We start from the raw sequence: 13399 nt of genomic DNA on the forward strand, positions 1-13399 counted from the left end.
CGTGAGGGAAATGTTCTATACCTACATAGTTCAATACTATAGCCAGGGGTATGTGACTACTCATCACTTGAAATCTTTGGCTGCACAAATGAAGAACTTCTGCTTTAATTTTAATGAATTAAAATTTTAAATTTAAGCAGTCACATGTTGTTAGTGGTTTGTATTGAATCACACAGACACAGTATAATCCCAAATGTGTTAAGAAAAGGTATGAAAAAGGAACTGAAAATATCCTCAAGTGTATAGAGTGATTTTCTCTGTTAACAAGATTCTCGAATTTACATTGTGTTATTCTGTTTTCAAAGTTTCCTTTTTTGGGGGGGCGGGCAGAAGAGGGGTGATTGAACCAGGACTTCAAGAATGCTAAGCATGCACTCTGAGCTATACCTTCAGGAACTTGCTTCAAAATGTCAAGTAATGAACAGATTCCCTTCTATAATCAGAATAACTAAAAGGACTATCAGGAGGAGGGTGGGGAGAAAAGCCCAGAGCAGGTTAAGCTGGTGCTTGGAAGGGCCCAGCATGGCTGTGCTGGTGAGGAGCTGGAGACCTGGCCTCGGGCAGGACTTATTTTGGCAGAAGTGCTGCCGTCTGGTGCCTGAGTTTTCTCGGAGCTGCAGGGCAATCGAGTGGACACGCTGCAAACTTGGCTAAGCTGGTGTGGGTGTGTGCACAAGGATGTCACCATCTGTTTCCAGAGGCAGCAGAGTGTTACCCCTTCAGCTGTGTCTGTGGGTCTTGGGTGAATTTTGTTGCTTGAATTTCTCCCTTGCTTCGTGGGCCTGACTCAGCTCTGCTTCAGATTCCTGACATCTTGAAGGAGGTGTCAACTAAGCTCCTTGCTGGGACTCCACTGACTTTGGAAGGGAGCAGGAAGTTCCTGCAGGTGAGTCTCAGCAGACACAGGGAGGGAATCTGGGCTGGATACTCATTATGGTTTTGCTGGTGCAGCAAGAATTTAGGAATTTGAATTATTTGGAGTGGCAAGAATAAAGGAAGATGTAATTTTCCCAAATACATAGCCAGAGGCTTAAATATATTCTCTTTTTACAGGTAAGAGGTCATAATGGTAGTTCTCAAACACTGGCATGCCTAAGAATTATCTGACTGCTTGTTAGGTCGACGGAAGCTGGATGAGGTGGCTCATGCCTGTAAATTCCAGTGGCGCAGGAGGTGGAGGCAGAGGATTGCAAGTTCAAAGCATCCACAGCAATTTAATGAGGCCTTGTCTCAAAAAGTAAAAAGGGCTGAGGATGTGGCTCAGTGGTTAAATACCCCCGAGGTTCAATCCCTGGCACACGCAAAAAAAAAAAAAGAAAAGAAAAGAAAAAGAAAGCCAGGTGCAGTGGTGTGCCTATAATCCCAAGTATTTGAGAGGCTGGAGCAAGAGTATTGCTTGAGCCCAGGAGTCCAGGGCTAGCCTGGGCAACATAGAAAGACCGTGTCTCTCTCTCTCTCAAAAAAAAAAAAAATTCCTAGTGTTAAATCCCAGTGATTATTAAATAATCCACCCTTAATTTTACAGATGTAGAGATGGGGTGGGGGAGGCAGAGGGCCAACCCATGTGCCTGAGGACACCAGCTGGTCAGCAGAGCTGGGATTAGAATCTGGGTGTCTGATGTGGATATCTTTCAACATATTACACTCCCCTCATTTGCTCGTGGCAGCTGTTTGGCCCTAAGGGCAGACTGAGATAGAAGTGAGGTGTATGATGTTTCTCAACACCAACCGGTTCTCTAATACCAACTGGATGTCCAGTTCAGTTCTGACACTGACTATGCAGAATTAGTGCATACCCCTCAGGGTATGGGCTTGGTGTCACAAGACTGTCTCCATTTCACATATCAGCCAAAGATGGATTGCCCAGGCTGCTTCTGCCCAGCTGACTACACATTTGAGAGTTCCCATGACCTCTTACCCCTATCAGGTCTGATGATTTGGTGGAATAACTCACAGGTTCTGGAAAGTGCTATTCTCAATAATACAGCTTTTTATAAAGGATGCAAAGGAACAGCCATGTGAAGTACACAGGTCTGGAAGGGTCCTGAGTGCAGGAGTTTGTCCTGGTAAGTGGATGCATTCATCAACATCTCTGAACCCTGTTGTTTGGGAATTTTTATGGAGGTTTCGTTGTGTGGGTAGAATTGATTCAATCCTTGACCATCGGAGATTGAACTTGATCTCTGGCTCCGCTCCCCTTCCTGGGAGGTCAGGGTGTTGCTGAAAATTCCAACCCTCTAATCATATGGGCTCTCCCATGCCAGGACCTAGTCCTTCAATAGCATACAAAGACAGTAAATTCCAAGGGTTTTAGGAGCTCTGTGCAGAGAACATGATAGCCAAATATTAATTTTTTTTACTATATCATATATTTGCAACTTTTTGGAAAATACTGCCTGCATTGCAAAGACAAGACAGGCCTTTGCAATGCTTATTCTCTCATTTCTAGCCCATTGCAGCTGGCACAAGGGTGCCCACACCAGACTCTGGAGTACAAGAGGGTTGGAAGAGGTGTAACTGGGGTAGGAAGAGGTTCCCCTCTCTGAATCTCAGGACCCTGATGCTCAAATTTAAAGATCTGATAACAGAGGTCGATGGAGAGCTGTAGAACAACTATGGGCCCGCTAGAGACACAGGTAAAGAGGCAGTCTGCAGGAGCACACTCTCAGACCTCCAAAGGGCTTAGAAATGTTTTCCATTAGCCAGTCAGGGTGCCTCAAGCTCTTTCAGGCCAGGTTATAATGCAAATGTGTTCAGTGGAGAAGAGATTGGAAGGGGCTGTTCACAGGACAGCTTCTTGACCTCCCCACAGAGGAACCAGGACTGGAGGCTTAGCACAGCCAGAGTTGGCCACACCTCCCACTGAGAGAGGGCATCCACTATAGTCTCCAGTGCCCATTGTGGCCCAGAGTTCCTGGGCGAGCTCAGGATACTGGGCAGAGTTTGAACACAGATCATTCCATAACTTTTGCCAGAAAATTGAGACATTGATTGTATTTCGTTTCTCTGCCTTCAAATTTCAAGCTCGTGTATCCAGGTCAGGAACCATTGACTGTGTATCCTGCAAGTGCAAGTCCAGGCAGCGTCTTTCTAATACATGGTCTGTGCTTGTCCTGTTTCTCTGTGTCTGCTGGGGCTGTGTTGGTGAGGGAAGGCCAAAGGCAGGCTGTACCATTGGCTGCCAGGAACAATCCCACCATCCAGCTGTGCTGGAAGGGGGACTGTAGCCTGCCCCAGTCCCCTCACTTTCCCCAGCCACCCTGAACTTGCTTTTGAAAGGGGCAGAAGGGGCATCTGATAGGTCACCTGTGTCACCTGTGTGTCTTTTCTCCTGGGAAATATTCCAGAATCCACTTGAGGGGATTCACTGTTGAATGCCTAAACTAGAATGGGATGCAGAAAAAGCTCTTGGGCACGCTCATCACCATGGTAACGCTTCCATTTGAATCTCTGGAAAGGCGATGAGGTCAAATACTAAAATGTGTCAGATAAATAGACATAATAAATAATGTAAGAAATATCTGTTTTCCTCCCTCCCAATTTAAGCCTTAACTCTCAACTGTAAATGAAGCTCCTTTTTCATCTTCCTCTCACCGTAGGGCCTTCCCTGTCCCATAGAAGTAGCCTACCTGCTCAGCTGAGTGTTATCGCTAGGTGTCAACATGTATATTTGGAACCAATTAACATATATTTTACAAGGTTTTAAATTTTTTTAAATTGAGATTCACAGATTATAAAACTAGCCATTGTATTTACTTTTTGTGGTGCTAAGGATTGAATCCAGGGTCATGGGCATGCTAGGCAAGTGCTCTACTACTGAGCTACATCCCCAATGCCAAAGTAATGATTTAAAAATGGACAATTCTGTGGCATTTAGCACATTCACAATGTTGGGCCACCACTGCCTCTGTATGTGCATGTTTTCAACCTGTGTAACTAAGATTGCACTTGGGTCTTTTCCATTTTGCTTTTTGCATTGATATGTGCCCTTGAGCCAGCTGCAAACAATTGGGCTAGAAATGGTGAGAATAAGCAGCATTAGTAGAGGCCTGCTTTTTGTGTTTGCAACACAAGTAGTATTTTCCCAAAACTGCAAACACACCATGTGGTATAAAAATAATGTACGTGGCCCAGCTTGTTCATTCTGCAGCCAGATCTGCTGCGGCCATCCAGTGTCTGTTTTCACAATTGATCCATTTTCCTGGTGGGCACTGGGTGGTGCAGAAGTTCAGAACAGGTCACCCCTGTTCTCATCTCCTGACTTTTTTGAGTTAAAGGCACTTGAAAGACAGTAGATGCCAGAAGGACTCTCTGATCATCCTTCCTATTCTTTCAAGCAGATGGAATTCCCATGCAAAATGTGTCCTCGCTATTCCAGAAGGAAAGAGACATTCTTATCACCAAGGACAGGAAGTCAAAGGCAGAGAAAAATCTGTAAAAACAAAGCTTGTTACACTAACCTTACCCTCCTAGTCACTACTCTACCCCTTGTGCCTTGTCATATTTTCATGATTTAATACTCTTTGCCAGACTCAGTGTGTCTATTATACACACACACACACATACACAAATACATAAAATACACATATTTTGTGTGGTGCTGGGAATTAACCCAGGCCTTCATGCATGCTAGGCAAGCGCTGTATCATGGAGCTAAATCTTTGGCCCCCAACTCAATGTATAAGCCTTCAACACTTGCAGCTTCATATTTCTTATGAGGATTCCTGTACATGTTAAAAAAAATACTTAAAGCTTGTATGCTTTTCTCCTGATAATCTGTCTTCTGTAGGTTTAATTTCTTAGGCCCAGCTAGAGACCCTGAGGGCAGAGGAGGGTCTTTCTCAGCTACATTGGTTTCCAGGCTTTTTATCATTACCAATAATCCAGCACATGCTGGAGCATCTCTTGGATGTAAACCTAGTAGAACTGCCATGTCACCAGCTGGGAACAGGTCCAGATTTACTAGGTACTGCCAAAGTGCTCTTCAAAGCAGTACTAATTTATACTCCTTTAAGCTTGGCTTTCTTGCAGAATGAGAAATCAGGTGCAAAATTATAGTAACTTAGCACTTGGGAAGTGTATAGCACTTAATAAAATGTAATGTGGGCAGAATAGCATCATTGTATTAATAAACCATTCACAGCAATCTATATATACATATTTTTTGAGATGTGGTAGATCAAACCCAGGGCCTTGTGCATGCTATGCAAGCATCTTACCATTGAGCTACACCCTAGCCCTCTCAGCAACCTCATGAACATGCACAATCTGAGGCTCAGAGAGGTCAAGGAGGTTGGCTGGATACACAGGTAGGAAGATCTGAGGCAGGAAGCCAACTCCTGTGTTGGAGCCAACCCGGGGTTCTCCTTGGGTTTGTTTCTCAGTCTCGTTCTCCCTAATGTGGCCACCCTGTACCATATATGCACATTCCATCCATTTATGAGGTCTCAAGCAACCAGAATTTGCTATGGGTCCTGGAGAAGCAAACCTGAAGGACAGGCTGTGTGGTCTGGGCTGTTCCAGGGAACCAGGAAGAACTCTGCTCAATTCCCACATCCTGGTTGCCTCGATGGGGTCAAACTACTATGTACAAAGATGGCATCTGGCAGTACTTTTGGATCTAAGTTACCCTGGGAAGCCATCAGAAAAAGCAGACTGAAAAAAAGACCTTGCAGAGAAGGCTGGGGCAGGAATCAGGGAACATCTGGTAGCCCTGGGGAGGCAGTGCTGTGGGAGTGGCCCACGCACTAAGTGGCTGCTGTCACCTGGGCCTCATCCCTCCTCCCCTCATCCCCTGGAGCCAGGTAACATTCCCAAGTGAAGAAAGTAATAACCGCTACGCTGCTCAGCAGAGCTTGATCATGGCGCAGAGTCTGGACACGACACTATATGCCCAGGCCTGTCGGAGCCACCTCTAGGTGTCCCTCCTGAGGGCTTCTCAGCAGCACACCTCCTCCTTGGGGAGCACCTCAGACACTGCCCTGCTGGGCGGGATTGGGTGCTGTGGCCAGCCTGTCCTTGGTCTTGTCCTAGTGTTCCAGCTGTCATGCTTTCAACAGCAAGCATCTGTGCATCCTCGGCCCTGGCACCAGAGTTGCTCCGTCCCAGCAGGAACCCCCCAGCATGGTTGTGGGAGCCAGAAGGCTGGTCATCCTGCCCTTCCACATTGTGCCCTGCACATGTGACTGCTGGCTGGTTCTCTGATGACCTCAGACAAGTTTCCTCCTCTGGAAAATGGAGAGGCTTTAACAGCACAGAAGGAAACACTGCACATGGGAGCACAGATGGTGACACAAGGAGTTCCTGGTTCTTCCCCAGAAGCCCACCATCCTTATACCACCTCCTGTTTGTTCACTTGTGGGTGTTAAGTCACGAGTCTCACCAACCCGCCTGAGCACTTCCAGCTCTGGAGAGTGGCACAGCAAAAGGCCTGACTGCACTCTGCAGGCCTGTTCAGGCCCTGCCAGCCCACACCACACACTATACCCCTCCTCATCAACCACTCCGCCTGTCCTGCTGATGCCTTGAGGCAGCACAGCTCCCAGGAGCCCTTCACCTGGTCCTCCAGTCCTGGGCTGGGCAGTAGCAGCTTCGCTCCACTCCCCTCTAGGGGTTCTCCATGTCTTCCCATGGATCAGCTAGTCTACCGTGCCATGCAGTTCTCGGACAGGCCCCAGCTGTCTGCCAGGGCCCCTAGTCCTGTTCTTCCTTGCTAGCTCTGGCAGTATACTGCTCACTTCAGGTCTGGGTGTTAACCTGTTCCCTTTAGCCCCTTGAGGCTCTGTGCAGAGTTCCTAATTAGAGCACTTTGTTCTGCAGGAAACCGGAGCAGAGCACAGAGTCTTGTTTTATCCTTTGACCTTTACTGTCTTAGGGCAGGTTTTTCAGTAACGAGAAGGCACAGGTGCCCTGGAAATCTGACACATCCATCTGGGACATGGAGAAGACTAAGGACTAATGGCTAGGGACAGGCCAGGAAACCCAGCCCATGGGAGTCTCTAGACTCTATAGTACCAGCTGAGAAGTGTCCCTGGACGGGACTCATCAGTTATTCAGGCCAAGGGCCGAGAGTACTGGATCTATCTGGCAGAAGGCTGTCTCATTCTTTTCACTTCCCACTTCCTGCAAACATTTCCTTAACAATTCCCAACTCCTGGATAAAGAGACATCATTTCCTTTGGGTTACTTTTCACTGAATGTGGATGTGAAGAGCTAGATAAAATTCTTTTTAGTGTGTACTGGGAACACAGCCACAGTCAAACACAGGGCCTTATGCATGCTAGGCAAGTGCTCTACCACTGAGCCAACTCAAGACCAAGGAAACAAAGCTCTTTATTTTTTAAACCTGCCGAGGACAGGACACAGGGCCTGGCATAGCCCGGCTCTACCACTGAGCAATAGCACCAGCTCTTTTCACTTATTTTAAAAGCTGCATAGAGGGTCTTGCTAAGTTGCCCAGGCTGGCCTTGAACTTGTGATCCTCCTGACTCAGCCTCCTGAATTGCTGGGATTACATGTCTGTGCCATTGTGTCCTGAGAAAAGGTGATTCTCTTGCTTGCTTTCTTCTGTGGTCCTGGGGATTGGACCCAGGGCCTTGGGCATGCTAGACAAGTGCTCTATATCCCCAGGCTGAAAAGATGATTTTTTTTTAATACCTTTATTTATTTGTTAATTTTTTGTGGTGCTGAGGATAGAACCCAGTGCCTCACGCGTGCTAGGTAAGCGCTCTGCCACTGAGCCACAACCCCAGCCCTGAAAAGGTGATTCTATGCATTCCTTGACAGGTGGTCAGATTCTGTCAAAAGGGGATAGACTCCAGAGGCTTTTCCAAAGACTCATCACAGGTCAAGTGACACAGCAAACGCGCTGGGGAAAGATGCACCCCATCAAGGGACAGCAGAAAGGAACCCACCTTTCTGTAGAGTTGTGACAATCACTAAACGCAGGACACAGAGGAGAAGTCTACGTGAAGCCTGGATCCTGAGCGAGACCGGCAGGGCCTAGGCACACAGCTCCAATTTTCACTAAGGGGCTTTGTTCTCCAGGTGGAAAGTAAGAAGAGCAAATCCAGCTGTGTGCAGAACACACATGCTCCTGAGCTTTTGTCCTAATTTCTTAGACCTCAGAGGTGTGAGCACTTGCTAAAAGGAAAAACCCTAACTTTCCCTGAGCTCAGCACCACTTACTCCATAGGATTCCATATCATTTTCAAACAGAGAGGAGCCAGCTGATGCACTGTTGATACGCCAGCTGCTGAGCTGAAGGGCCCTGTGAAACGGTATGTGAGGCACACAGACTCTAGATGCCAGCTAGGGAAACAGTCATCTAAGCAGCAAGGGGATGGGTGATGCGCCAGACAGCACCACATGGTAGGACTTTCACCTTGAACCTCGGCTGGTAGCTCCTGCAGGTTGGAGGCCCTACACTGGTCAAAATGCTGGCTGGGCTTAGGCTAAAGGACTTTCCTATTATTCCTGTGTCCTACTGAATGGCCACAGCAGACCTCACAAGTCATGAGTTCTGACGCCAGCCTGAAATGCTCTATGACCATTTCTAGAACCTGCTATCACAGTGGATGTGAACAGTGTGTTCAAGTGTAGCTTATAAACTACCTTTCTGGGTAATGATACCCCAATATCCTAACCATCCAGTCAGGTTTTGGTAGTCACAAATGCTGACCACACATCGGCAGCCTGGAAGTGGAGACCTGCTGTGAGCTAACACTCATCTCACAAAGGCTGTCATCCACTCCCTTCAAGCCTGAGGCACTGGCGATTCACACCAAAAACCCAAAGTTTAGAAAACTGATCCCATTCTTTGGAACCCCACCATCACCCACTCCCAGGCCCCAGCAGTGGTTGTGGGGCTAAAAGGTTCAATAACATGAATGGTCTCTACCCTCCCCTTCCCTCTTCACCAAAGATCAACTGTTAACCTCCTTGCTGCTCTCCAGACAATGTCTCATGCTAAGCAGGAAGTTCAAAATTTTGATTTTTTTTCAGTACTAAAAAGAAAGAGTTCTTTAGAATATTCCCTCCCTCCCTCCCTCCCTTCCTTCCTTCAGTACTGGGGATTGAACCTGGGGGTGATTTACCACTGAACTACATCCCCAATTCTTTTTTATTTTGAGGCAGGGTCTCACTCATTGCTTAGGGTCTTACTAAGTTGTTGAGGCTGGCTTTTTAAAAATTTTTTAGTCGTAGTTGGACACAATACCTTTATTTATTTATCTTTTTATGTGGTGCTGAGGATTGAACCCAGTGCCTCACCTATACTAGGTGAGTGCTCTACCATTGAGCCACAACCCTAGCCCCATTGAGACTGGCTTTGAACTTGTGATCCTCCTGCCTTAGTCTACCATGCTGCTGGATTACAGGTTTGTGCCGCTGTGCCTGGCCTTTAGAATATTCTCTGACAAACCAAAAGTTAAAGAATTATTCAGGTGAGAACACATCTAAGTTGACTCTTCTTTGGGAAGGGGAAAAAAGGATAAAGGGAAAAACCCAGTTCAGTAATAATATATCTTTAACTCTCGGCCTGACATAACATCAGTAGGAATTCCATTCAGAAGAGAGAAAGATCAGGAGAGAAACCTGAGCAGAACCAAGAACGAATGCCCAGGGTCTTGGCATTCCTCCACCTAAGTGAGCCTCCTGGCTCCAGAAAATCCACACCCAGGCTGGTCGGTTCTCCCAGCGTGGCTGGCCAGAGCTCTGCCAGCCCAGCATGCCTGGGATGTGCTGGCTGGGCCCAGGCTGGACTTTGCAGCACAGCACAGAGAAGATGGGTGACTTCTTCATTTCCCCAGCCTCACAGAGGACTGATTTTTATTTATTTATTTAAGGACAAACTTTTAAAAGTAAAATGAATGAAACCACATGAGATCAAGATACATAAACAGAACCTCAAAGTAGAAAAAGACCTTGCTGGGAAACAGTGGATGAGGAACACTGGAAATGTTTCACAGATGCACAAAAAGCTCACATTGTCAACAGGATTAAGCTGCTATGGATTCTCCCAGAACATCAAGGTTTCATTTTGCTCAGTCTGAGATCCCGTTCAATTTCAAACTGCCTGTGGTCCACTCGGTCTAGAAAAGCTTTCCGTTCAATGTACCTAGAAGATAAAAAAAATGTTTGTTAGCAGAATCCAACAGGAGAAAGTGACTCCTCTGTGTTGTCCTGACCCTTAGGGATAAACCAGGCTGTACAGCAATCACATGCAGATGAGCCCAGCTGGTGCCTAGCCTGTCAGTGACATTCAAACTACTCCATTTGGTCTATACTAGAGATGATTCTGGTTCAGACATGAAAGAAAACTTTTATTTTTTTTTAAATTTTTTTTTAGAGAGAATTTTTTTAATATTTATTTTTTAGTTCTCAGCAGACACAACATCTTTGTTGGTATGTGGTGCTGAGGATCGAACCCGGGCCGCACGCATGCCAGGCGAGCGCGCTACCGCTTGAGCCACATCCCCAGGCCTGAAAGAAAACTTTTAAAAAGGAAAGGACAAGGCAACGGCTTATCAATGGAAAGTAACTAGAGGCACTGAAGTAGGAAAACACTACACCTTTGTAACAGACTTTTAAAGCAAAAAGAAATAACACCAGCTTAGTACAAACCAGAGGGAGCACACAGGCTGGGCAATGCTAGGTGAGCCTTGTTTTTTTTCATAGTGACAAGGTGATTCCATATTTCTTCAGTCGTGGCAATGTGTTGGTTTCGCGATGAGAGAAAGCTATGCATATTTTGTGTATATCTCAAAACACACAAAGATACCATTTGAAAATGGAAGAAATAGGACAGAAAATGTCCTAAGACCTACTGAGTAAAGCAAGCTGAGATTTATAGAGTGCACTCTTTAGAGGCTATTTAATTGCATTTAGCTCTTTCCTTCCCACCATCCTTTGCTCTCCCTGGCATCTTCCACACAGTTTGGGGCCAGGTTGCTTCTGCTAGGTAACAGGAGAGGCTCTTCCCCAAATTCCACTAAGGAACAAGACTGAGTGCCTCTACCTGCGGTCCACACAGGGTCCCCTTAGGAGGTTGGCACTCTGCTTCTAATTTGGGATCAGGTCAGTGGCCCAGATCTCCCTCGGTCCTCCAAGACAGGGTGTGAGGAGGACAGGCCAAAGCAGGCAGGCACCAGTGAGGCTGGCTGCTGAATGAACCACAGCTGCATTTTAATGCACCTTCTTGCTATAATGTCTGCTGCAATTTGCCTGGGGGGAGGAGATCTCTGCTGCTAATTAATCTATTGAGAGAGAAAAATTGCCATTGAAAATGGGAGACATAATTGAATCTCTGCACTAATTTTTCTTTTGTTGCACTGTGGAAAATGTGCATCTGTGGCTACAAGGTTGTTACATTTATGTGAGAATGTTACCAGGTTCAGGAACCTGTGCTCCTTTGCTGAGTTCAGGCTTTGCTTTCCCTCCCCACAGCATCCTGTGAAGCGAGGTCCATCCTACCTGCTAACCAGTTACATCTGTGGCCATTAACTCTACATCTAGTACCAAATGCTGGCCAGAAATTGCAGGCTCTGAGGCCAGAAGAAGCTGACTGTGAGTCTTGTCACTCATTAGCTGTGTGACTCTGGGCAAGACACATAAGACAGACAAATCCTTTCTACTCTGAAGGGCTGCAGAGAGGACTCAAGAAAAAGTCTACACCCAATGCTTGGCACAGAGCAGGCACTCAATAAAATAGTAGCTAGCGCTGCCACCAACATTTTAGGAAGCCAGCTTCCATCAGGGTCCTAGAGGACAACAGATGGCCCAAGTTGGGATGTGTGCTATCAGCAACTAGTAGCCACCACCTGGCTGGATCAGGAACTGAGGTGCTGTGTTAAAACTGTCAACAAGGATGTAACGGCTGGAAACACTAGGGCAGGGCCACTGTTAAACTTGACATAAGCCCCAGGCTCAACGCTGTCAGATTTAGCAACTGAAAATACAAGTTGCCCAGTTAAATTAAATTTTAGATACCTTGTAGGGAGGAAAGCTGCAGATATTGTGGACTTCTAATCAAGAGAAAGTAGAGAGCCTGGAGTGGTGAAGAGTAGTCACACAACTAAATAACTCACTTCTATCACTAAAAGACCAAGGTTCACAAGAGGTGGCTGCTAACAAAAACAGACCAAGGCCTTCCTCCTGATGCAACCAATCATGCCTGCACCATGGGCTTGGGGGAAGCTGGCTACATGGGAATCAGGGTCTTGAGGATAAAGTGTTTTAACTGCCCTGGCAGAAGAGCCATCCATGTGCAGAGGGATGATCCTCAGCAAGAGACTACTCTGCTGCCAACATCTGCGGGAGCAAGGGGAACAGAGGGAGGGTTTCAAGAGAACTCCCAGGGCTATCTGGCTGAGAGATCAGGAAGGGGAAGGAGGAGGAAGTCTGAGGCTTTGAGCATTTGTGGTCTTCTCCCTGACTTTCCTTTAAAGAGGAAGTGATACCCCCACTGAGGGTTCCTGGAAGCTGTGCTGGGTCCAGCCGCCTTGAGACCATTGAGTGAAAAGCCCAGGATGGGCATGAAACAGGCAGGTACAGGCAGAATTGAGGCTTAGGGAAGGCCTCAGACAGCAGTGAGGGGCACATGTGCAGGATGCAGCTGAATTCTCAAGGGCGAGCCAGACAAAGGCCATCAAGGCGGGCGACTTGATTCCCCTGTTCACAGCTATCAGCAGCTGCTAACAGGATCTGTGACAGCCTTGGTTTATTGCCAAAAGCTGACCATGAAGAAAACTTCTATCAGACACAACTCCCCCACGGCCAAGAGACAGGAAAGGTGCTTCCATGGCTGACTCTGTACTTTTGGGCAAGATACTTAATTTTCTGTGCCTTATTTTTTCTTCTTGGAGAAACAGGAGTAAAAATGACAATATGTCTTTGACAAAACAATTAAACTGTGAATTGTGCTTTGTAAACAATAAAATGAAAAAATAGCTATGCTAGTTGATCTGGATTCCAGGATTCTTGCTTCCCGTTTCTGACTTGACTGCCCTGTAAATGGCCTCAGAACCTGGGCAGCCGGCACAGAACTCAGACAGTGAATGCTCCAGAAAGGGCAAAGGCTCTTGGGAAGCCACCTGTGTTCACCTATTTCACTTCACCTAGCCCTCAAGAGTTTTCAGGCATTTTAAGTGGGTCACAGTCCCAGAACAGACCTGCCGTCTGACGATGCAATGGGAATCCTGGCTTCTGCACATTTTCTGTCTTGGTGTTTTTCTGGCCTGTGCCCAGTCCTCCTGGGGGTCAGCCTGATTAAGCCCAGTCCATAGGGAAGCCTAGGTTAGGGGTGCATCATTCTTTCCTGCTGTTTTTGTCTTTGTGGCCCATTTAAGAAGTGACAGCTCTTTATTTTCATTAACAAAATATGTTAATAGTATCAAGAACC

General features: G+C 46.7%; 1 protein-coding gene across 3 annotated transcripts in view; it reads right to left on the bottom strand.

The window, feature by feature from the left end:
- Positions 1-9827: 9827 nt before the first annotated feature.
- Tmem170a (transmembrane protein 170A) overlaps positions 9828-13399 on the bottom strand; it is a 129551-nt gene continuing 125979 nt past the window's right edge. For all 3 annotated transcript variants that reach the window (XM_071604957.1, XM_071604956.1, XM_027933186.2), the window contains exon 7: positions 9828-10117. In XM_071604957.1, coding sequence (XP_071461058.1) covers positions 10027-10117 — 91 coding nt within the window. In that variant the 3' untranslated portion in view covers positions 9828-10026. The remainder of the gene's footprint in view (positions 10118-13399) is intronic.

This window comes from Marmota flaviventris, chromosome 18 (genome assembly GCF_047511675.1).
Source record: "Marmota flaviventris isolate mMarFla1 chromosome 18, mMarFla1.hap1, whole genome shotgun sequence".
NCBI classification, from domain to species: Eukaryota; Metazoa; Chordata; class Mammalia; order Rodentia; family Sciuridae; genus Marmota; species Marmota flaviventris.